General features: G+C 40.7%; 2 protein-coding genes across 2 annotated transcripts in view; both read right to left on the bottom strand.

The window, feature by feature from the left end:
- Positions 1 to 330: 330 nt before the first annotated feature.
- Positions 331 to 2004, bottom strand: LOC132543713 (fibroin heavy chain-like). The gene has a single exon (XM_060207232.1). It carries the CDS (start codon positions 2002 to 2004, stop codon positions 331 to 333), a length of 1674 nt encoding a protein of 557 aa, XP_060063215.1.
- A 21085-nt stretch (positions 2005 to 23089) lies between these two features.
- LOC132543679 (aspartate aminotransferase-like) overlaps positions 23090 to 25634 on the bottom strand; it is a 35548-nt gene continuing 33003 nt past the window's right edge. Inside the window, exons 12-13 of the mRNA XM_060207194.1 lie at positions 25395 to 25571; positions 23090 to 24157 (exon numbers count right to left, since the gene is read on the bottom strand). Coding sequence (XP_060063177.1) covers positions 24119 to 24157; positions 25395 to 25571 — 216 coding nt within the window. The 3' untranslated portion in view covers positions 23090 to 24118. The remainder of the gene's footprint in view (positions 24158 to 25394; positions 25572 to 25634) is intronic.

Here is a 25634-nt window from a genome sequence, read left to right as displayed (position 1 = left end):
ATCTCTGGCTTTCCTCCTCTACCCAAGTCTGGCAGGTCCTTAAATGACTGTTAAAAGGATGTAGAGCAACAATAAACTAAACTACAGGTGTGAATCATTTATCTGTTGTTGTCTGTGCTCCACGCATATAAAACATCACATCTTCTCAACAATCATAAGGTCAAAGGTCATTGCATTTGACAGGAGAAAGCATGGATGAATGTCCTTTAAATTAGGTAACTATGAACTGAGAAGACTTACAATGACGTGCCAAAGGTTACTGTATTTGACAGTTTTGTTGTTCAGGGAGATGACTTCCAATATGAGTGGGTCAACAATGAATTAGTCAAATTAGAATATTCCTGATTTCATGGAAGATATCATAGGTCTTAGCAGTTTGGTACTTCTTGAACTCCTGAATGTCATATACCCCACTCCCACACCCCACTCCCACACCCACCTCCCACACCCCACTCCCACACCCACCTCCCACACCACACTCCCACACCCACCTCCCACACCCACCTCCCACACCCCACTCCCACACCCCACTCCCACACTCCACTCCCACACTCCACTCCCACACCCACCTCCCACACCCCACTCCCACACCTCACTCCCACACCCACTCCCACACCCACCTCCCACACCCCACTCCCACACCCACCTCTCACACCCCACTCCCACACCCCACACCCACCTCCCACACCCCACTCCCACACCCACCTCCCACACCCCACTCCCACACCCACCTCCCACACCCCACTCCCACACTCCACTCCCACACCCCACACCCCACTCCCACACCCACACCCACACCCTACTCCCACACCCACCTCCCACACCCACACCACACTCCCACACCCCACTCCCACACCCACCTCCCACACCCACCTCCCACACCCCACTCCCACACCCACCTCCCACACCCCACTCCCACACTCCACTCCCACACCCCACTCCCACACCCCACTCCCACACCCACCTCCCACACCCACCTCCCACACCACACTCCCACACCCCACTCCCACACCCCACTCCCACACCCACCTCCCACACCCACCTCCCACTCCCACACCACACTCCCACACCCCACTCCCACACTCCACTCCCACATCCACCTCCCACACCCACCTCCCACACCCCACTCCCCCACCCCCACACCCCACTCCCACACCCCACTCCCACACCCACCTCCCACACCCACCTCCCACACCCACCTCCCACACCCCACTCCCACACCCCACTCCCACACTCCACTCCCACACCCACCTTCCACACCCCACTCCCACACCCACCTCCCACACCCCACTCCCACACCTCACTCCCACACCCACCTCCCACACCCACCTCCCACACCCACCTCCCACACGCCACTCCCACACCCACCTCCCACACCCCACTCCCACACCCACCTCCCACAACCCACTCCCACACCCACCTCCCACACCCCACTCCCACACCCACCTCCCACACCCCACTCCCACACCCCACTCCCACACTCCACTCCCACACCCACCTCCCACACCCACACCCCACTCCCACACTCCACTCCCACACCCCACTCCCACTGGACCTCCCACACCCACCTCCCACACCCACCTCCCACACCCAACTCCCACACCCCACTCCCACACCCACCTCCCACACCCACCTCCCACACCCACCTCCCACACCCCACTCCCACACCCCACTCCCACACCCCACTCCCACACCCACCTCCCACACCCCACTCCCACACCCACCTCCCACACCCCACTCCCACACCCACCTCCCACACCCCACTCCCACACCCCACTCCCACACCCACCTCCCACACCCCACTCCCACACCCACCTCCCACACCACACTCCCACACCCACCTCCCACACCCCACTCCCACACCCACCTCCCACACCCCACTCCCACACTCCACTCCCACACCCACCTCCCACACCCCACTCCCACACCCACCTCCCACACCCCACTCCCACACCCACCTCCCACACCCCACTCCCACACCCCACTCCCACACCCACCTCCCATGTCAAAGTGAAGTTGTCTTATATTTTGTTTCCAGTTCACATTTCTTCCTTAAATTTTCATCAATTTGTTTAATACTCTTCATCCATACCCAATTGGGGAAATAGAGCATATTCATTAAAATTCTGTTCCTCCATTAGGAATAAGATATTACCCAAATTTGATGAGAAGTTTGTGTGGATTTGTTCCGTTCCCAAGGGCCTTAGGGATGGGACCAAAAAGGGGAATTTTTTCAATTTTTTAAAAATCTTACTCATAGTATAAGAAAAATGGATATAGCCCATATATGATCTGTAGTATTCTTTAGGAAATGGAATTGTACAAACACTGCATCCCAGCCACCTTGGGGTGGGGGGAGGGGGGACCACATTGGGAAATGCAAGTTCTTAAAAGTACTTCTTTTATGCAAGGATATTGTCCAAGTTTGGTCTGAAACAATTTTTATGAATAGTGAGTCCAGACCTCTGTTTTACCAGGAGAGGGAGACCCAAAAGGGAATCTTTATCAGAAATTGTTTGTCATATTTGAAATTCTTTATCAAATGGCTGAATATCTAAATTATTCAGGTGAGTGAAGCAGGTCCATTGGGAATCTTATATTGAAAAGTTATACATATGCGATTTCGTCCAAGACCAATGAGATCCTGATGGATGAACCTTTCCTGTAGTCTTCATGGACCTCATCATGTTGTCATGTGACCAGTGGTAAGAAAGGAAATAAAACCTTGTAGTCAACATTTGATTTCTTCTGTGTTTTTGCCATTGGTAGATACATAAAAATACAACATAACTGTATAAATGATCACAGATAACTGTCGCGGCTAAATGTAGTTTTAAAATGAATTATGACAGTGTATGGTGTACAAGATGTCTTATTTTGATAAGTCATATTGTGATATCTGAATTCTCAATAACACAAGAAAGGTGAACAACAATGCAAGTATATGGCTGTGAACATTTTTATGCGGAGAACGAAATCATAAATTATCAAGTTTTTGGCTGACAACACCTTGGTTGACGTCTTGTTTTTAAATAACAATATTTTTAGGACATCTGACCCAAAGGGTCATGATGAGTATAGCCATCGTGCTTCGTCCATCTTTGGCCGCAGTCTTGAAAAACATATTTTAAACTTCTTCTCCAGTTCCACTAGCGCCATTGAGATAAACATTGGTGGGAATGTTAAGGAAAGATAGCCAACAAAGTGTTGTTATTTTTCGACCTTGTCAAAACTTCGATACGGCAGCCAGGGAAGCCATTTTGTAACATGATTGCGCAATCATGGTTTTCCTATGCAACACCTATTTCAAACTTCTCAGGTTTCACAGTTGGATTGAGCTCAACCTTTACTGTACTATCACCAGAACTACCATCTGCATCATGGAAAACATCTTCTTTCTCCCAAAGTAGAAAAAAATAACCCTTCTCCCTTCTGAAAGTTTTTGTAGTCAGATGACCGTCAAGGCCCATGGGCCTCTAGCTAAATTGAACACGTCCATCGTATATACCCAACAGAATTGAAAATAAATTACACGAATCTCTTCTATATCAGCAACTTATGTCGATCTTTTTCTACAATGAAACTCAAAATGGACAGCTTTTGACCAAGCTGTATGATAACGTGATGATCTCATTTTCCCTATCGTAAATTTTCCATTTCTGGATAGCAACAAACCTGCGTCCCCAATCTATGATGATTACATGTTGTAGTTGATTTCCAAGGGACTGCTCCCATTATCAAAAAGTCGTAAAACAAGATTTCAAAAGATCACTTCAATTTCAAGGTTGGTGAACATTATTGTAAAGGTATACAGTTGTCAAAGTGATCTTATCGAGAAATATTCTATTTCTTTGTGCAATATGGTATTACTTACTTTGATTGACCGATATTTGCAAGTGTCGTCGACGGAGCAGAAAACGCTTACTCTTCCGGTACACATGTTCTTATTATCATTGGACAGGCGTCTTCGTGTAAATCTTTCTTTGGTTCATATTCTGATCCAGATTTTATTAAATTTGAGTTTGGATTATGATTCTGTTAACATATTGGTATTTTCTGTCTACGGAATCAATTCAAGGTTATACAAAAAGGGGTGAAATACAAGCATGTTTAATGCACAACATATATCATGAAAATTTGATTGTCATCGTTTTCAATGGTAATTACATTATACATGATTTGAAGATATGTATTGTAGTAACTAAGCATTATTCAAAAGTAATCTGTAATTTATCCTGTAATTGATATCTCACTATATGTCAGGTATTCTGTGTTAACTACTACTGATTATCCATGGTAGATGGGTGCACAGATCATGATTGCAAACCTAGGTTGAAAGATTTACCTCAAGGGTCCCGATCTCAGATACGACATTTATATAATTCTGACTGCTGAGAACGTCGGTATATCAGAGGGAAGTATAATATATGGAAAATGTTACAGATGTTATCTTAAAGCCCAGTAATGTCTGGTGAACTGATATCTCACTATATGTCAGGTATTCTGTGTTAACTACTACTGATTATCCATGGTAGATGGGTGCACAGATCATGATTGCAAACCTAGGTTGAAAGATTTACCTCAAGGGTCCCGATCTCAGATACGACATTTATATAATTCTGACTGCTGTTAACGTCGGTATATCAGAGGGAAGTATAATATATGGAAAATGTTACAGATGTTATCTTAAAGCCCAGTAATGTCTGGTGAACCTAGCACAGCTAACATTCAAGATGACATATGTAAGGACGCTGGTGACGCTTACACAGACTTCATGTTAACCAACCAGCTACCACTGATCTCTGTAGAGAGTTTATGGTGGGAATTCACATAAAAGGTTTGGTCATCTGTGGAAAAGAGGGCAATAAGTCAGATAAAACGCCTTAGCGTGCCGGAATAAACAAGATATATTTACATTGTCTGTGGTGTCCATATGGAGCACATGTTCGCAATGAACTGCTGACTTCCTGAACCCCTCATTGACCCTGTACCTGTGGACGATGGAACCACTAGATCTTCATCTCAAAACCAGAGCTGGTCACGGGACAAATGATCTCCTTGAACTGCAGGTAACCAAACAAATACAATCATTGACATTGACCATGTCGGTGAAGCGGAATGTGAAGCATGGACGGGGTACACAGAGTTATCATGGTTGACTGAAACAGTGGAAACTGTTCAAAGAGAAACACACTTTAAACTATTTTCTCAACAGGATTTTATTGAGGTAGCAATAGCATCTTTGAATGCTATACATGGGCCGGTTTATGTGTCTTCACCAGAGAGGATATTTAAAGACCATGCAATCCCGTTATGCTCTGTTCGTGACTTTGGCCGCAAGGGTAGCTGAAAAAACTAAAATTTCTCGATGCAACTGGGTCAACTGGGTGAATTAAACCGTATTATAAAAGTATTTTTCACAATTCAATTAACTGAGTACTGCACTATCACTATTTCATTTCACAGAAGTACCATAATGGTTGCAATTGACAAAGCAAAACCGGTCACTATTACTATCAGACATCTAATGTAAACGATCTCCATTGACCCCACAGACCTTCATTACACGATCTTCCTTGACCCCATAGACCTTCATTACACGATCTTCCTTGACCCCATAGACCTTCATTACACGATCTTCATTGACCCCATAGACTTTCATTACACGATCTTCATTGACCCCATAGACCTTCATTACACGATCTTCATTGACCCCAGGCTTTCATTACACGATCTTCATTGACTCCATAGACCTTCATTACACGATCTTCATTGACCCCATAGACCTTCAGTACACGATCTTCATTGACCCCACAGACTTTCATTACACGATCTTCCTTGACCCCATAGACTTTCATTACACGATCTTCATTGACCCCATAGACCTTCAGTACACGATCTTCCTTGACTCCATAGACCTTCATTACACGATCTTCCTTGACCCCATAGACCTTCATTACACGATCTTCATTGACTCCATAGACTTTCAGTACACGATCTTCATTGACCCCATAGACCTTCATTACACGATCTTCATTGACTCCATAGACCTTCATTACACGATCTTCATTGACCCCATAGACCTTCAGTACACGATCTTCATTGACCCTACAGACTTTCATTACACGATCTTCATTGACCCCATAGACCTTCATTACACGATCTTCATTGACCCCAAGCTTTCATTACACGATCTTCATTGACTCCATAGACCTTCATTACACGATCTTCATTGACCCCATAGACCTTCAGTACACGATCTTCATTGACTCCATAGACCTTCATTACACGATCTTCATTGACTCCATAGACCTTCATTACACGATCTTCATTGACCCCATAGACCTTCATTACACGATCTTCCTTGACCCCATAGACCTTCATTACACGATCTTCATTGACCCCATAGACCTTCAGTACACGATCTTCATTGACTCCGTAGACCTTCAGTACACGATCTTCATTGACCGCGTAGACCTTCATTACACGATCTTCATTGACCCCATAGACCTTCATTGACCCCATAGACCTTCATTACACGATCTTCCTTGACCCCATAGACCTTCATTACACGATCTTCCTTGACCCCAAAGACCTTCATTGACCCCATAGACCTTCATTACACGATATTCATTGACTCCATATACTTTCATTACACGATATTCATTGACTCCATAGACTTTCATTACACGATCTTCATTGACTCCGTAGACCTTCATTACACGATCTTCATTGACCCCATAGACCTTCATTACACGATCTTCATTGACTCCATAGACCTTCATTACACGATCTTCATTGACCCCAGGCTTTCATTACACGATCTTCATTGACTCCACAGACCTTCATTACACGATCTTCATTGACTCCATAGACTTTCAGTACACGATCTTCATTGACTCCATAGACCTTCATTACACGATCTTCATTGACTCCATAGACTTTCAGTACACGATCTTCATTAACCCCATAGACCTTCATTACACGATCTTCATTGACCCCAGGCTTTCATTACACGATCTTCATTGACTCCATAGACTTTCATTACACGATCTTCATTGACCCCACAGACTTTCATTACACGATTTATATAAATTTGCTGACTAAATCATTTCAAATTCAAATTTTGGAAGCATTTTGACAAATGTCTTATGTGACATTGCACGAAGAACAAGGTCGCCACTATTAACCAAACTCCATCGATTCACAAGAACAACCTGAAAAATATGAAGACCTACGGACATTTGGTAATGGAAAAACACATTTTTTTAAAAATGGGAAGGATTCTGTGTGTGTTTTTTTTTTTTTTTTTAATTTTTTTATTTTTAAAGCAAATGTGTTCAATGACAAGTAACAGTTGTCATTTTTATAAATTTTCATGTCGCAAAATACCATCATTTACCAACTTTTTAGCGAGTATGAATAAACAGGCTGGTTTTATAGAACTACGTAAACCAACGTGTCCAAAATGGTAGTTTTCTCTATAGTTATGGGATTAAACACTTTTCTGTTTAATCTTCACTAAATAAATCTTTCTTTATAGGGTGTAATGTTCGGTATTCAAATAACATTTGGTTTATTGTCTGCACAATGATAATGTAATTCTCCAGGAGAATTGTATCACATTTTACCCCAACACATGTATCAATGAAGTTCCATTTTCACGGGAAGATTTCTGAAACTTTGCCTGATTTAAGCTTCCTATGCCCACACCTTTTTATATTGATAAGATTTTGAAATTCCGAACGGGGTCAGACGCTAATGTTAAATCTGCAAAGGCGTTGACCCTAAGAAAATAACAAGTAAATAAACGCCAAATTGACAGCTCACTTTGTTCAGAGCAAACGAATGTCTTCTCGTACAGTTCATAAACAGAAATACAGAGCTACTTTCTAGTATGGTTTTCCAATATCTCACAGCGGTAGGACTACTTTTATGGCCAAGAGTGGAATTATCTATACAGTTGGTGAGTTGTGGAAACCTTGGAATGTGATGGTATTTAAAACAGAACCGATTTCAGGACTTTGAACAAATCTCAAGAGAAGCAACATATGTCATTTTAATGTTGTTACACATGTTTTCACTTAATGTGTCTCTTTTCACATTAGCACTTTCAACATCAATGTAATTATGTATTCTGAAAATTGAAATGAAATATAGAGAGATAAACACTTTCATGACCAGGATTTATGTGGCGGGAAAATCAGGGAATGCATGGCCTTATTTCTTTTACTCTTTAACAAGGGAGGCTTTCCCTTACAAATATTTTGTTCATATTTTGCCCACGTTTCATCGATTTGGAGTTAACGTTTGGATTCTCTTGACATTTCGGTGTTTGTTCTTGTCCAATCATTCTATACGCGATCGTATATGAGAAACATATAAAATAAACCCAAGTCTACTTATTGCAAAAAAATCTGGGAATATAGATTTCTCAGGTTCTAAATCATCCAGCAATTTCACATGGAGAAGACATTAAACGATACATATCTACATGGCAGCCCTATTTGTCAATTACTGAAGGAGCAATGTTGGTCCATATGTCGTTTCAGTGATGTAAGATATCCTGTGTGGTAAATTAGATATTTTTTATATATAATGTATATCTCATGTAATGCATATCGGAAAATCAGCCGAGTCCAAGCGATGGAATATTGTATTTCAGATCACACTGTTCAGTCCTAGCGATGGAACACTGTATTTCAGATCACACTTTGCAGTCATAGCGATGGAATACTGTATTTCAGATCACACTTTGCTGTCCTAGCGATGGAATACTGTATTTCAGATCACACTTTTCAGTCCTAGCGATGGAATACTGTATTTCAGATCACACTTTGCAGTCCTAGCGATGGAATACTGTATTTCAGATCACACTGTTCAGTCCTAGCGATGGAATACTGTATTTCAGATCACACTTTGCAGTCCTAGCGATGGAATACTGTATTTCAGATCACACTTTGCAGTCCTAGCGATGGAATACTGTATTTCAGATCACACTTTGCTGTCCTTGCGATGGAATACTGTATTTCAGATCACACTGTTCAGTCCTAGCGATGGAATATTGTATTTCAGATCACACTGTTCAGTCCTAGCGATTGAGTACTGTATTTCAAATCACACTGTTCAGTCCTAGCGATGGAATACTGTATTTCAGATCACACTTTTCAGTCCTAGCGATGGAATGCTGTATTTCAGATCACACTTTGCTGTCCTAGCGATGGAATACTGTATTTCAGATCACACTTTGCAGTCCTAGCGATCGAATACTGTATTTCAGATAACACTTTTCAGTCCTAGCGATGGAATACTGTATTTCAGATCACACTTTGCAGTCCTAGCGATGGAATACTGTATTTCAGATCACACTTTGCAGTCCTAGCGATGGAATACTGTATTTCAGATCACACTGTTCAGTCCTAGCGATGGAATACTGTATTTCAGATCACACTTTGCAGTCCTAGCGATGGAATACTGTATTTCAGATCACACTTTGCAGTCCTAGCGAAGGAATACTGTATTTCAGATCATACTTTCCTGTCCTTGCGATGGAATACTGTATTTCAGATCACACTGTTCAGTCCTAGCGATGGAATACTGTATTTCAGATCACACTGTTCAGTCCTAGCGATGGAGAACTGTATTTCAAATCACACTGTTCAGTCCTAGCGATGGAATACTGTATTTCAGATCACACTTTTCAGTCCTAGCGATGGAATACTGTATTTCAGATCACACTTTGCTGTCCTAGCGATGGATCACACTTTTCAGTCCTAGCGATGGAATACTGTATTTCAGATCACACTATTCAGTCCTAGCGATGGAATACTGTATTTCAGATCACACTGTTCAGTCCTAGCGATGGAATACTGTATTTTGAGATCACACTTTTCAGTCCTAGCGATGGAATACTGTATTTCAGATCACACTGTTCTGTCCTAGCGACGGAATACTGTATTTCAGATCACACTTTGCAGTCCTAGCGATGGAATACTGTATTGTAGATCACACTTTGCTGTCCTTGCGATGGAATACTGTATTTCAGATCACACTTTGCAGTCCTAGCGATGGATCACACTTTTCAATTCTAGCGATGGAATACTGTATTTCAGATCACACTGTTCAGTCCTAGCGATGGAATACTGTATTTCAGATCACACTTTGCAGTCCTAGCGATGGAATACTGTATTTCAGATCACACTTTGCAGTCCTAGCGATGGAATACTGTATTTCAGATCATACTTTGCTGTCCTTGCGATGGAATACTGTATTTCAGATCACACTGTTCAGTCCTAGCGATGGAATACTGTATTTCAGATCACACTGTTCAGTCCTAGCGATGGAATACTGTATTTCAGATCACACTTTTCAGTCCTAGCGATGGAATACTGTATTTCAGATCACACTGTTCAGTCTTAGCGATGGAATACTGTATTTTGAGATCACACTGTTCAGTCCTAGCGATGGAATACTGTATTTCATATCACACTGTTCAGTCCTAGCGATGGAGAACTGTATTTCAAATCACACTGTTCAGTCCTAGCGATGGAATACTGTATTTCAGATCACACTTTTCAGTCCTAGCGATGAAATACTGTATTTCAGATCACACTTTGCTGTCCTAGCGATGGATCACACTTTTCAGTCCTAGCGATGGAATACTGTATTTCAGATCACACTATTCAGTCCTAGCGATGGAATACTGTATTTCAGATCACACTGTTCAGTCCTAGCGATGGAATACTGTATTTTGAGATCACACTTTTCAGTCCTAGCGATGGAATACTGTATTTCAGATCACACTGTTCTGTCCTAGCGACGGAATACTGTATTTCAGATCACACTTTGCAGTCCTAGCGATGGAATACTGTATTGTAGATCACACTTTGCTGTCCTTGCGATGGAATACTGTATTTCAGATCACACTTTGCAGTCCTAGCGATGGATCACACTTTTCAGTCCTAGCGATGGAATACTGTATTTCAGATCACACTGTTCAGTCCTAGCGATGGAATACTGTATTTCAGATCACACTTTGCAGTCCTAGCGATGGAATACTGTATTTCAGATCACACTTTGCAGTCCTAGCGATGGAATACTGTATTTCAGATCACACTTTGCTGTCCTTGCGATGGAATACTGTATTTCAGATCACACTGTTCAGTCCTAGCGATGGAATACTGTATTTCAGATCACACTGTTCAGTCCTAGCGATGGAATACTGTATTTCAGATCACACTTTGCAGTCCTAGCGATGGAATACTGTATTTCAGATCACACTGTTCAGTCCTAGCGATGGAATACTGTATTTCAGATCACACTTTTCAGTCCTAGCGATGGAATACTGTATTTCAGATCACACTGTTCAGTCTTAGCGATGGAATACTGTATTTCAGATCACACTTTGCAGTCCTAGCGATGGAATACTGTATTTCAGATCACACTGTTCAGTCCTAGCGATGGAATACTGTATTTCAGATCACACTTTTCAGTCCTAGCGATGGAATACTGTATTTCAGATCACACTTTGCAGTCCTAGCGATGGAATACTGTATTTCAGATCATACTTTGCTGTCCTTGCGATGGAATACTGTATTTCAGATCACACTGTTCAGTCCTAGCGATGGAATACTGTATTTCAGATCACACTGTTCAGTCCTAGCGATGGAATACTGTATTTCAGATCACACTTTTCAGTCCTAGCGATGGAATACTGTATTTCAGATCACACTGTTCAGTCTTAGCGATGGAATACTGTATTTTGAGATCACACTGTTCAGTCCTAGCGATGGAATACTGTATTTCATATCACACTGTTCAGTCCTAGCGATGGAGAACTGTATTTCAAATCACACTGTTCAGTCCTAGCGATGGAATACTGTATTTCAGATCACACTTTTCAGTCCTAGCGATGAAATACTGTATTTCAGATCACACTTTGCTGTCCTAGCGATGGATCACACTTTTCAGTCCTAGCGATGGAATACTGTATTTCAGATCACACTATTCAGTCCTAGCGATGGAATACTGTATTTCAGATCACACTGTTCAGTCCTAGCGATGGAATACTGTATTTTGAGATCACACTTTTCAGTCCTAGCGATGGAATACTGTATTTCAGATCACACTGTTCTGTCCTAGCGACGGAATACTGTATTTCAGATCACACTTTGCAGTCCTAGCGATGGAATACTGTATTGTAGATCACACTTTGCTGTCCTTGCGATGGAATACTGTATTTCAGATCACACTGTTCAGTCCTAGCGATGGAATACTGTATTTCAGATCACACTGTTCAGTCCTAGCGATGGAATACTGTATTTCAGATCACACTTTTCAGTCCTAGCGATGGAATACTGTATTTCAGATCACACTGTTCAGTCTTAGCGATGGAATACTGTATTTTGAGATCACACTGTTCAGTCCTAGCGATGGAATACTGTATTTCATATCACACTGTTCAGTCCTAGCGATGGAGAACTGTATTTCAAATCACACTGTTCAGTCCTAGCGATGGAATACTGTATTTCAGATCACACTTTTCAGTCCTAGCGATGAAATACTGTATTTCAGATCACACTTTGCTGTCCTAGCGATGGATCACACTTTTCAGTCCTAGCGATGGAATACTGTATTTCAGATCACACTATTCAGTCCTAGCGATGGAATACTGTATTTCAGATCACACTGTTCAGTCCTAGCGATGGAATACTGTATTTTGAGATCACACTTTTCAGTCCTAGCGATGGAATACTGTATTTCAGATCACACTGTTCTGTCCTAGCGACGGAATACTGTATTTCAGATCACACTTTGCAGTCCTAGCGATGGAATACTGTATTGTAGATCACACTTTGCTGTCCTTGCGATGGAATACTGTATTTCAGATCACACTTTGCAGTCCTAGCGATGGATCACACTTTTCAGTCCTAGCGATGGAATACTGTATTTCAGATCACACTGTTCAGTCCTAGCGATGGAATACTGTATTTCAGATCACACTTTGCAGTCCTAGCGATGGAATACTGTATTTCAGATCACACTTTGCAGTCCTAGCGATGGAATACTGTATTTCAGATCACACTTTGCTGTCCTTGCGATGGAATACTGTATTTCAGATCACACTGTTCAGTCCTAGCGATGGAATACTGTATTTCAGATCACACTGTTCAGTCCTAGCGATGGAATACTGTATTTCAGATCACACTTTGCAGTCCTAGCGATGGAATACTGTATTTCAGATCACACTGTTCAGTCCTAGCGATGGAATACTGTATTTCAGATCACACTTTTCAGTCCTAGCGATGGAATACTGTATTTCAGATCACACTGTTCAGTCTTAGCGATGGAATACTGTATTTCAGATCACACTTTGCAGTCCTAGCGATGGAATACTGTATTTCAGATCACACTGTTCAGTCCTAGCGATGGAATACTGTATTTCAGATCACACTTTTCAGTCCTAGCGATGGAATACTGTATTTCAGATCACACTTTGCAGTCCTAGCGATGGAATACTGTATTTCAGATCATACTTTGCTGTCCTTGCGATGGAATACTGTATTTCAGATCACACTGTTCAGTCCTAGCGATGGAATACTGTATTTCAGATCACACTGTTCAGTCCTAGCGATGGAATACTGTATTTCAGATCACACTTTTCAGTCCTAGCGATGGAATACTGTATTTCAGATCACACTGTTCAGTCTTAGCGATGGAATACTGTATTTTGAGATCACACTGTTCAGTCCTAGCGATGGAATACTGTATTTCATATCACACTGTTCAGTCCTAGCGATGGAGAACTGTATTTCAAATCACACTGTTCAGTCCTAGCGATGGAATACTGTATTTCAGATCACACTTTTCAGTCCTAGCGATGAAATACTGTATTTCAGATCACACTTTGCTGTCCTAGCGATGGATCACACTTTTCAGTCCTAGCGATGGAATACTGTATTTCAGATCACACTATTCAGTCCTAGCGATGGAATACTGTATTTCAGATCACACTGTTCAGTCCTAGCGATGGAATACTGTATTTTGAGATCACACTTTTCAGTCCTAGCGATGGAATACTGTATTTCAGATCACACTGTTCTGTCCTAGCGACGGAATACTGTATTTCAGATCACACTTTGCAGTCCTAGCGATGGAATACTGTATTGTAGATCACACTTTGCTGTCCTTGCGATGGAATACTGTATTTCAGATCACACTTTGCAGTCCTAGCGATGGATCACACTTTTCAGTCCTAGCGATGGAATACTGTATTTCAGATCACACTGTTCAGTCCTAGCGATGGAATACTGTATTTCAGATCACACTTTGCAGTCCTAGCGATGGAATACTGTATTTCAGATCACACTTTGCAGTCCTAGCGATGGAATACTGTATTTCAGATCACACTTTGCTGTCCTTGCGATGGAATACTGTATTTCAGATCACACTGTTCAGTCCTAGCGATGGAATACTGTATTTCAGATCACACTGTTCAGTCCTAGCGATGGAATACTGTATTTCAGATCACACTTTGCAGTCCTAGCGATGGAATACTGTATTTCAGATCACACTGTTCAGTCCTAGCGATGGAATACTGTATTTCAGATCACACTTTTCAGTCCTAGCGATGGAATACTGTATTTCAGATCACACTGTTCAGTCCTAGCGATGGAATACTGTATTTTGAGATCACACTTTTCAGTCCTAGCGATGGAATACTGTATTTCAGATCACACTGTTCTGTCCTAGCGACGGAATACTGTATTTCAGATCACACTTTGCAGTCCTAGCGATGGAATACTGTATTGTAGATCACACTTTGCTGTCCTTGCGATGGAATACTGTATTTCAGATCACACTTTGCAGTCCTAGCGATGGATCACACTTTTCAATTCTAGCGATGGAATACTGTATTTCAGATCACACTGTTCAGTCCTAGCGATGGAATACTGTATTTCAGATCACACTTTGCAGTCCTAGCGATGGAATACTGTATTTCAGATCACACTTTGCAGTCCTAGCGATGGAATACTGTATTTCAGATCATACTTTGCTGTCCTTGCGATGGAATACTGTATTTCAGATCACACTGTTCAGTCCTAGCGATGGAATACTGTATTTCAGATCACACTGTTCAGTCCTAGCGATGGAATACTGTATTTCAGATCACACTTTTCAGTCCTAGCGATGGAATACTGTATTTCAGATCACACTGTTCAGTCTTAGCGATGGAATACTGTATTTTGAGATCACACTGTTCAGTCCTAGCGATGGAATACTGTATTTCAGATCACACTGTTCAGTCCTAGCGATGGAATAATGTATTTCAGATCACACACTTTGCAGTCCTAGCGATGGAATACATTTCAGTCCTTTGCTGTCCTTGCGAGGAATACTGTATTTCAGATGGAATACTGTATTTCAGATCACACTGTTCAGTCCTAGCGATGGAATACTGTATTTCAGATCACACTTTGCAGTCCTAGCGATGGAATACTGTATTTCAGATCACACTTTTCAGTCCTAGCGATGGAATACTGTATTTCAGATCACACTGTTCAGTCCTAGCGATGGAATACTGTATTTTGAGATCACACTTTTCAGTCCTAGCGATGGAATACTGTATTTCAGATCACACTGTTCTGTCCTAGCGACGGTCTTCTGTTTATCAGATCACCTCACTGTCAGTCCTAGCGATGGAATACTGTATTGTAGATCACACTTTGCTGTCCTTGCGATGGAATACTGTATTTCAGATCACACTTTGCAGTCCTAGCGATGGATCACACTTTTCAATTCTAGCGATGGAATACTGTATTTCAGATCACACTGTTCAGTCCTAGCGATGGAATACTGTATTTCAGATCACACTTTGCAGTCCTAGCGATGGAATACTGTATTTCAGATCACACTTTGCAGTCCTAGCGATGGAATACTGTATTTCAGATCATACTTTGCTGTCCTTGCGATGGAATACTGTATTTCAGATCACACTGTTCAGTCCTAGCGATGGAATACTGTATTTCAGATCACACTGTTCAGTCCTAGCGATGGAATACTGTATTTCAGATCACACTTTTCAGTCCTAGCGATGGAATACTGTATTTCAGATCACACTGTTCAGTCTTAGCGATGGAATACTGTATTTTGAGATCACACTGTTCAGTCCTAGCGATGGAATACTGTATTTCATATCACACTGTTCAGTCCTAGCGATGGAGAACTGTATTTCAAATCACACTGTTCAGTCCTAGCGATGGAATACTGTATTTCAGATCACACTTTTCAGTCCTAGCGATGAAATACTGTATTTCAGATCACACTTTGCTGTCCTAGCGATGGATCACACTTTTCAGTCCTAGCGATGGAATACTGTATTTCAGATCACACTATTCAGTCCTAGCGATGGAATACTGTATTTCAGATCACACTGTTCAGTCCTAGCGATGGAATACTGTATTTTGAGATCACACTTTTCAGTCCTAGCGATGGAATACTGTATTTCAGATCACACTGTTCTGTCCTAGCGACGGAATACTGTATTTCAGATCACACTTTGCAGTCACGATGGAATACTGTTTGTAGTCACACTTTGATGTCCTTGCGATGGAATACTGTATTTCAGATCACACTTTGCAGTCCTAGCACACACTTTTCAGTCCTAGCGATGGAATACTGTATTTCAGATCACACTGTTCAGTCCTAGCGATGGAATACTGTATTTCAGATCACACTTTGCAGTCCTAGCGATGGAATACTGTATTTCAGATCACACTTTGCAGTCCTAGCGATGGAATACTGTATTTCAGATCACACTTTGCTGTCCTTGCGATGGAATACTGTATTTCAGATCACACTGTTCAGTCCTAGCGATGGAATACTGTATTTCAGATCACACTGTTCAGTCCTAGCGATGGAATACTGTATTTCAGATCACACTTTGCAGTCCTAGCGATGGAATACTGTATTTCAGATCACACTGTTCAGTCCTAGCGATGGAATACTGTATTTCAGATCACACTTTTCAGTCCTAGCGATGGAATACTGTATTTCAGATCACACTGTTCAGTCTTAGCGATGGAATACTGTATTTCAGATCACACTTTGCAGTCCTAGCGATGGAATACTGTATTTCAGATCACACTGTTCAGTCCTAGCGATGGAATACTGTATTTCAGATCACACTTTTCAGTCCTAGCGATGGAATACTGTATTTCAGATCACACTTTGCAGTCCTAGCGATGGAATACTGTATTTCAGATCACACTGTTCAGTCCTAGCGATGGAATACTGTATTTCAGATCACACTGTTCAGTCCTAGCGATGGAATACTGTATTTCAGATCACACTTTTCAGTCCTAGCGATGGAATACTGTATTTCAGATCACACTGTTCAGTCTTAGCGATGGAATACTGTATTTTGAGATCACACTGTTCAGTCCTAGCGATGGAATACTGTATTTCATATCACACTGTTCAGTCCTAGCGATGGAAACTGTATTTCAAATCACACTGTTCAGTCCTACACTGTATTTCAGATCACACTTTTCAGTCCTAGCGATGAAATACTGTATTTCAGATCACACTTTGCTGTCCTAGTCACACTTTTCAGTCCTAGATGGAATACTGTATTTCAGATCACACTATTCAGTCCTAGCGATGGAATACTGTATTTCAGATCACACTGTTCAGTCCTAGCGATGGAATACTGTATTTTGAGATCACACTTTTCAGTCCTAGCGATGGAATACTGTATTTCAGATCACACTGTTCTGTCCTAGCGACGGAATACTGTATTTCAGATCACACTTTGCAGTCCTAGCGATGGAATACTGTATTGTAGATCACACTTTGCTGTCCTTGCGATGGAATACTGTATTTCAGATCACACTTTGCAGTCCTAGCGATGGATCACACTTTTCAGTCCTAGCGATGGAATACTGTATTTCAGATCACACTGTTCAGTCCTAGCGATGGAATACTGTATTTCAGATCACACTTTGCAGTCCTAGCGATGGAATACTGTATTTCAGATCACACTTTGCAGTCCTAGCGATGGAATACTGTATTTCAGATCACACTTTGCTGTCCTTGCGATGGAATACTGTATTTCAGATCACACTGTTCAGTCCTAGCGATGGAATACTGTATTTCAGATCACACTGTTCAGTCCTAGCGATGGAATACTGTATTTCAGATCACACTTTGCAGTCCTAGCGATGGAATACTGTATTTCAGATCACACTGTTCAGTCCTAGCGATGGAATACTGTATTTCAGATCACACTTTTCAGTCCTAGCGATGGAATACTGTATTTCAGATCACACTGTTCAGTCTTAGCGATGGAATACTGTATTTCAGATCACACTTTGCAGTCCTAGCGATGGAATACTGTATTTCAGATCACACTGTTCAGTCCTAGCGATGGAATACTGTATTTCAGATCACACTTTTCAGTCCTAGCGATGGAATACTGTATTTCAGATCACACTGTTCAGTCTTAGCGATGGAATACTGTATTTTGAGATCACACTTTTCAGTCCTAGCGATGGAATACTGTATTTCAGATCACACTGTTCTGTCCTAGCGACGGAATACTGTATTTCAGATCACACTTTGCAGTCCTAGCGATGGAATACTGTATTTCATATCACACTTTGCTGTCCTAGCGATGGAATACTGTATTTCAGATCACACTTTGCAGTCCTAGCGATGGATCACACTTTTCAGTCCTAGCGATGGAATACTGTATTTCAGATCACACTTTTCAGTCCTAGTGATGGAATACTGTATTTCAGATCACACTGTTCGGTCCTAGCGACGGAATACTGTATTTCAGATCAAACTTTGCAGTTCTAGCGATGGAATACTGTATTTCAGATCACACTTTGCAGTCCTAGCGATGGAATGCTGTATTTCAGATCACACTTTGCTGTCCTTGCGATGGAATACTATATTTCAGATCACACTGTTCAGTCATAGCGATGGAATACTGTATTTCAGATCACACTTTGCAGTCCTAGTGATGGAATACTGTATTTTGAGATCACACTTTTCAGTCCTAGCGATGGAATACTGTATTTCAGATCACACTTTGCAGTTCTAGCGATGGAATACTGTATTTCAGATCACACTTTGCAGTCCTAGCGATGGAATACTGTATTTCAGATCACACTTTGCTGTCCTTGCGATGGAATACTGTATTTCAGATCACACTGTTCAGTCATAGCGATGGAATACTGTATTTCAGATCACACTTTGCAGTCCTAGCGATGGAATACTGTATTTCAGATCACACTTTGCAGTCCTAGCGATGGAATACTGTATTTCAGATCACACTTTGCAGTTCTAGCGATGGAATACTGTATTTCAGATCACATTTTGAAGTCCTTGCGATGGAATACTGTATTTCAGATCACACTGTTCAGTCCTAGCGACGGAATACTGTATTTCAGATCACACTTTGCAGTCCTAGCGATGGAATACTGTATTGTAGATCACACTTTGCAGTTCTAGCGATGGAATACTGTATTTCAGATCACACTTTGCTGTCCTAGCGATGGATCACACTTTTCAGTCCTGGCGATGGAATACTGTATTTCAGATCACACTGCTCAGTCCTAGCGACGGAATACTGTATTTCAGATCACACTTTGCAGTTCTAGCGATGGAATACTGTATTTCAGATCACACTTTGCAGTCCTAGCGATGGAATACTGTATTTCAGATCACACTTTGCTGTCCTTGCGATGGAATACTGTATTTCAGATCACACTGTTCAGTCATAGCGATGGAATACTGTATTTCAGATCACACTTTGCAGTCCTAGCGATGGAACACTATTTCAGATCACACTTTGCAGTCATAGCGATGGAATACTGTATTTCAGATCACACTTTGCAGTTCTAGCGATGGAATACTGTATTTCAGATCACACTTTGCTGTCCTAGCGATGGATCACACTGTTCAGTCCTAGCGACGGAATACTGTATTTCAGATCACACTTTGCAGTTCTAGCGATGGAATACTGTATTTCAGATCACACTTTGCAGTCCTAGCGATGGAATACTGTATTTCAGATCACACTTTGCTGTCCTTGCGATGGAATACTGTATTTCAGATCACACTTTGCTGTCCTTGCGATGGAATACTGTATTTCAGATCACACTGTTCAGTCATAGCGATGGAATACTGTATTTCAGATCACACTTTGCAGTCCTAGTGATGGAACACTATTTCAGATCACACTTTGCAGTCATAGCGATGGAATACTGTATTTCAGATCACACTTTGCAGTCCTAGCGATGGAATACTGTATTTCAGATCACACTTTGCTGTCCTAGCGATGGATCACACTTTTCAGTCCTAGCGATGGAATACTGTATTTCAGATCACACTTTGCAGTCCTAGCGATGGAACACTATTTCAGATCACACTTTGCAGTCATAGCGATGGAATACTGTATTTCAGATCACACTTTGCTGTCCTAGCGATGGTTCACACTTTTCAGTTCTAGCGATGGAATACTGTATTTCAGATCACACTTTTCAGTCCTAGTGATGGAATACTGTATTTCAGATCACACTGTTCGGTCCTAGCGACGGAATACTGTATTTCAGATCACACTTTGCAGTTCTAGCGATGGAATACTATATTTCAGATCACACTTTGCAGTCCTAGCGATGGAATACTGTATTTCAGATCACACTTTGCTGTCCTAGCGATGGAATACTGTATTTCAGATCACACTTTCCGTCCTAGCGATGGAATACTGTATTACAGATTACACTTTCAGTCCTAGCGATGGAGTACTGTATTTCATGTCACACTTTGTAATCACTTTTTGGGCTTCCAGAATTTAAGTGTATGCCAGAGACGTTTTAACTTGTCATAATCATTAAAACAACTGTTGGTACCTTTCTACTGAAAATTGCTATTTGATTTGAAACAGTTATAGTTTGTCGTTGACAATGGACGCAATGTATTACCACAATGGACACCAGTTCTTCACATACGACAATGAGAACGGATCTTGGTCTGCAACTTCTTTTTTAATGGCTGGTGGTAAAATAATTTTGCACCTGATTTGAAGTGGTTCAGTATTGCATTGACGAAAACACGTACGCTTTTGTCCAATTTTTACCTTATCTCTGGAGATAAACGACGCCGTTTTCTGCATATTCTGACAAATTCCCACGTGAGACGTCTTACAATGAAACGGTCAATTTAAACAGGCCTTGTACTGGATTCACCTATCAGGAATCGGTTCATTGCTATCCACGGGGTAGGCATAAAACCTACTATGTCGGATATAGTTTACAGTTGCGACACTGCCGAATTCAACTGCTTTGATACAGTATAGTCTATGATAAATGACCGGAATACGTTGTAACAGACATTAAGTAAATATCAAGCTATGTCCCCAATTCACTGTATCTATGATATTGTCGGAGGCAATAATACAGCAAATTTCTTCCGACAATGAAGGATGTAAACACCTAACAGATCCCTCAGTGAAAATAACGCCATCGGTAGGAAATGTTGTTATAACACGATATTTGATGTTTTTGTCTAGCATTATGTTCACTAGTGGTGTTAGCTCATTCAGATGAGTGTAAGTGTAGTAAGCCAGAGGCCCTTGGTTTGAACCCAGGCAGAGGCGTTCTGTGATATTAATAAATGTCTTCCGTTACAAAGAGTGGAGTCTTGTAATGGTTACTGTATGCGGCAGGTGTAATGACGAAAATTAAATAACAGTAATTAACATTTAAGACTTTATTACATTTGATCTATGTTACCTTGAAGAAGGTAACGTTTGAACAAACTCGGTATCCCTTCATCCAGCATGCAACATGTCACCAGTTTTTATGTAGTCTTGTTAAACAATATAAGTTATGCGATACTGTGGTGTCCATCGTCGGTATGTCATTCAGATCGCTACTAATCATAAACAATAGGCCAGCATCCTAACCTGGCCATTATGGCTATTCAGCCATTCAGAATTTCAATTTTGAAGAATCTACTCTATTTCCCAATCCCCCCTCTTGCCCTTGCCCTTGCCCTTGCCCTTGCCCTTCAGACCACTGGAGGTGCAGAACAAATGCATGTACTTCTAAAAAACGTTTGTCTTTTTCACCCAAGGGTGTTTCTGACCAAGTTTCAGCAAAGTCCAATCATTCCTAAGGGAGAAGTTAGATTTCAAGGAATTCACTCTATTTCCCTAATTGGGCCCCCTCTTCTCATGTCCCTCTGGGCAAAAATCCAGTGTTTATACAGAACTGATTTCCCTTCATCTAAGAATATTTAAAGACTAAATGTGGACAAAATCTAATCATTCTTACTGAAGGAGTAAGATTTTAAAGAATATATCTCCTCCATTTGGCCCCACCCCTCCTCCCTCCAGCCACAAGATGACCAAACCTAATGTTTATAAAAGACTGATTTCCCTTCATCCAAGAATGCTTCTGATCTTTGGACCAGGTGAACTAAAAATTAGTGGATTTTGCCCAAATTTGTTCTGGAACATTCATGGCTGTTAGGGGCCAAATTATTTATTCAATTTATTAATATTTTAAGACACTGACTATGTTCACCTTTCAATAACAATTGAAAATTGAAATTAAAAATTTCAACAGTTATTGTTAAGTTTTTTATATAACAACTATTTTACCATTTTTCATAAATGAACTTGCTTGTTCTTCACAACATTTATAGTTGCTTATCTTGATATTATTCATTAATCTAACGCAATATCTAAAATAATTCAGAGAGTAAGTTTATGGAATTAATACCTGTGCTAAAATACAGCCGTTTTCCAGCCAAATACAACAAAAATATAGGCAGCATATTCCAAGCATCCAAGGTAAATGGGACTTAAGGTTATTGTAGAAACATCAGGTATGGCTCTCCTGGAGGCAGAGGGGAAGGACCAATATGGGATATTGAGAAATCACTTAAATGTCTTCCTGTTGGGATGAAAGTATTTTTACCAAATTTTTTATGAATACCATTTGGGAAGGAGGCATAAAGTCTAGGGTCTGTCACCCTTTGAGAGCAGAGGGTTTGGGCTTGTAAAGCAAAACAGAGGTAAAGTTCAAAATCATTTATTTTTCTGACTGGATGAAGTTACTTTAATGATTTGAGTCTTTATAGAATCCCTCATACTTCGGGGAAAAGCTGTTCTGATGTGAAAGCTGACTATAAGTGAGCAAAACAGACCCTATGGGCCTCTTTCTTCATAAATCTCAACCAAAATTGACACTCATTTGAGATCCTCTGTATACAGATCAATGTTTTGAAATTACTGGCAATTTGTTGTCCCTAACATAGCTCTCATTTTGAAAACTTCATTTAGATTATAATGAAAATTGTCTCTTTTCAAGAGTCTCCACATAATTTTTATCCAGGTCAGTCATTTTTGCAGCACAACATTCAATTGTTTTCTAATATTTGTATGGTTTTAGGTTGTAAATTATAGAAACTTTGGAAGAATGTGAGAGTGCCTTCAAACATTCAGTTTCCTTACTTTCACAAAGTTACACATTAATTGTAATTATTTTGGTACATTTATTTCATCTGTGTTTTTACTTGTATGCATAATAAATAATAATGGTACTTAATGCAGGCATTGTGTCTATATATCCAGATCAATGTAGAAATAAGTTTTTGTCCTCTGGCTAGCATACCTGTTTACCATGTACATATTATTTCCGTTGAAATCTCTGAAGTATGACCAGTTGCCAAAATTAAAAGATCAACTTTCAGCTTTTTTGGCCAAATAGACAAATATGACCACTAACATTTCCTGTGTAAAGGTATGTTTTAGTTACCATATATTAAACCTCTGATAGTACAATGAATTCCTTATGGTTATCTTTTCTATTTGGCTATTGCTTCTCTGTGACTTAAACCTACTTGTTTTTTTCTACCATAATTTGTTTGAGGATTTACTTCTAATCCTCCATTTCTTCTGATATAATGTTCTTACACAAAACAAACTCTCACACATCTTTTCACGCATGTATACTAAATACTGCCTAGACAAAGACAACTTTAAATCATTTCAGTGTCTTTTTTCCTGAATCAGCACTTAATCACAAACATTGACTAGGTAGATCTAGGACTCCAGCTGCTTTGTTACCCACTGCTTCAAAACCTGAAACAAAAACACGTACAGATTAACAACTTGTCACCCAGATATCTGCCACGGACATATTTTTCCGATTACATAATGGAAGCTTTGAAGCAGCATATATAAATTGTTACACAATAAATATAAGAATATTAGATTCCAAAGTCACTAAGGATGACACATACTGACTCAGAAGCTGAGTTGAGACCACAATGACTCTGAATTTATTTAGCAACTCCAATGGACTTAGAAATAGAACAGCAACACTGCTGGCAAACAACTCCTACTGACTCAATACAAAACAACTCTTACTGAATCAGTTCTATAGACCAACAACTCCTACTGACTCAATACTATTGAGCAGCAACTCTTACTGACTCAGTTCTATAGACCAACAACTCCTACTGACTCAGTCTCATACTGACTCAGTCTCATACTGACTCAGTCTCATACTGACCCAGTCTCCTACTGACTCAGTCTCCTACTGACCCAGTCGCCTACTGACCCGGTCGCCTTCTGATCCAGTCTCCTACTCACTTGATCTCCTACTGACCAAGTCTCCTACTGACTCAGACTCCTACTGACCCAGTTGCCTACTGACCCTGTCTCCTACTGACCAAGTCTCATACTGACTCAGTCTCCTACTGACCTAGTATCCTACTGACTCAGTCTCCTACTGACTTTTTATTAGGCCAACAACACCTATTGACTCAGTATTATAGAAAAGGTTCCAACTGACCTAGTCTCCTTTTGACTCCATACCAGGGCAACAATGCCTATTGACTCAGTATTACAACTCGTACTGACTCAGTACTGTTGAAAAACAACTCATATTTACTAAGTACAATTTAGAAACAAGTCCGACTCAGTACTATTGAATAAGAAGTCCTACTGCCTCAGTCCTACAGATTTATTACTACAGAACAATAATTCCTATTGACTCAGTATTACAACAACAACTCATACTGACTCAGTAGGAGTTGTTGAATTGGTACAGTATGTTGGAATTGTGATTAAGTTAATCTGCATATGTAATATCAAATTTGAATTGTTCAAGTTAAGGACAAAGGTACCTTCAAATATAGACTGACAGCACAGTCTAGTGTAATCGTTGTAGAGTGTAAGATATATATAAAAATATTAGTGAAATCTAAATATATTTAGGTTTAATCTGACATAGAAATTACACAATCCAATGAGCTTTAAATGATTCTAATAAATGCAATGAACAGCAAACAGCTGAACAATATTTCATTTTTACCTGTATGCCATCATACACAGGTGTGCAGTATTCCTTGACAAAATTTTCTGGTAATCCAACATCCAGACCGATAGCTTGACTGGCGACAAGTGCTGGCTTACCATCAAATGGTACATAACAGAGACGAGTGGTAAGTTCTTCAATGGGACGCAAAAATGCAGGTCCACCTGCCATCAGCTGTAAAATTAAGTAGGAAGATACTAAACAGAAATTCTGTTTTATGTTGGTTATATCATAAAC

The sequence above is a fragment of the Ylistrum balloti genome, unplaced genomic scaffold (genome assembly GCF_031769215.1).
Source record: "Ylistrum balloti isolate Yb309-2 unplaced genomic scaffold, AGI_CSIRO_Ybal_v1 Utg369762, whole genome shotgun sequence".
NCBI classification, from domain to species: Eukaryota; Metazoa; Mollusca; class Bivalvia; order Pectinida; family Pectinidae; genus Ylistrum; species Ylistrum balloti.
The sequence above is the reverse complement of the archived record's forward strand: the minus strand, read 5'-3'. Positions and strand labels throughout refer to the sequence as shown.

Excerpts from the sequence above, each read along its gene's own strand:
- LOC132543713 (XM_060207232.1), bottom strand. The coding sequence starts at position 2,004 with ATGGGAGGTGGGTGTGGGAGTGGGGTGTGGGAGTGGGGTGTGGGAGGT.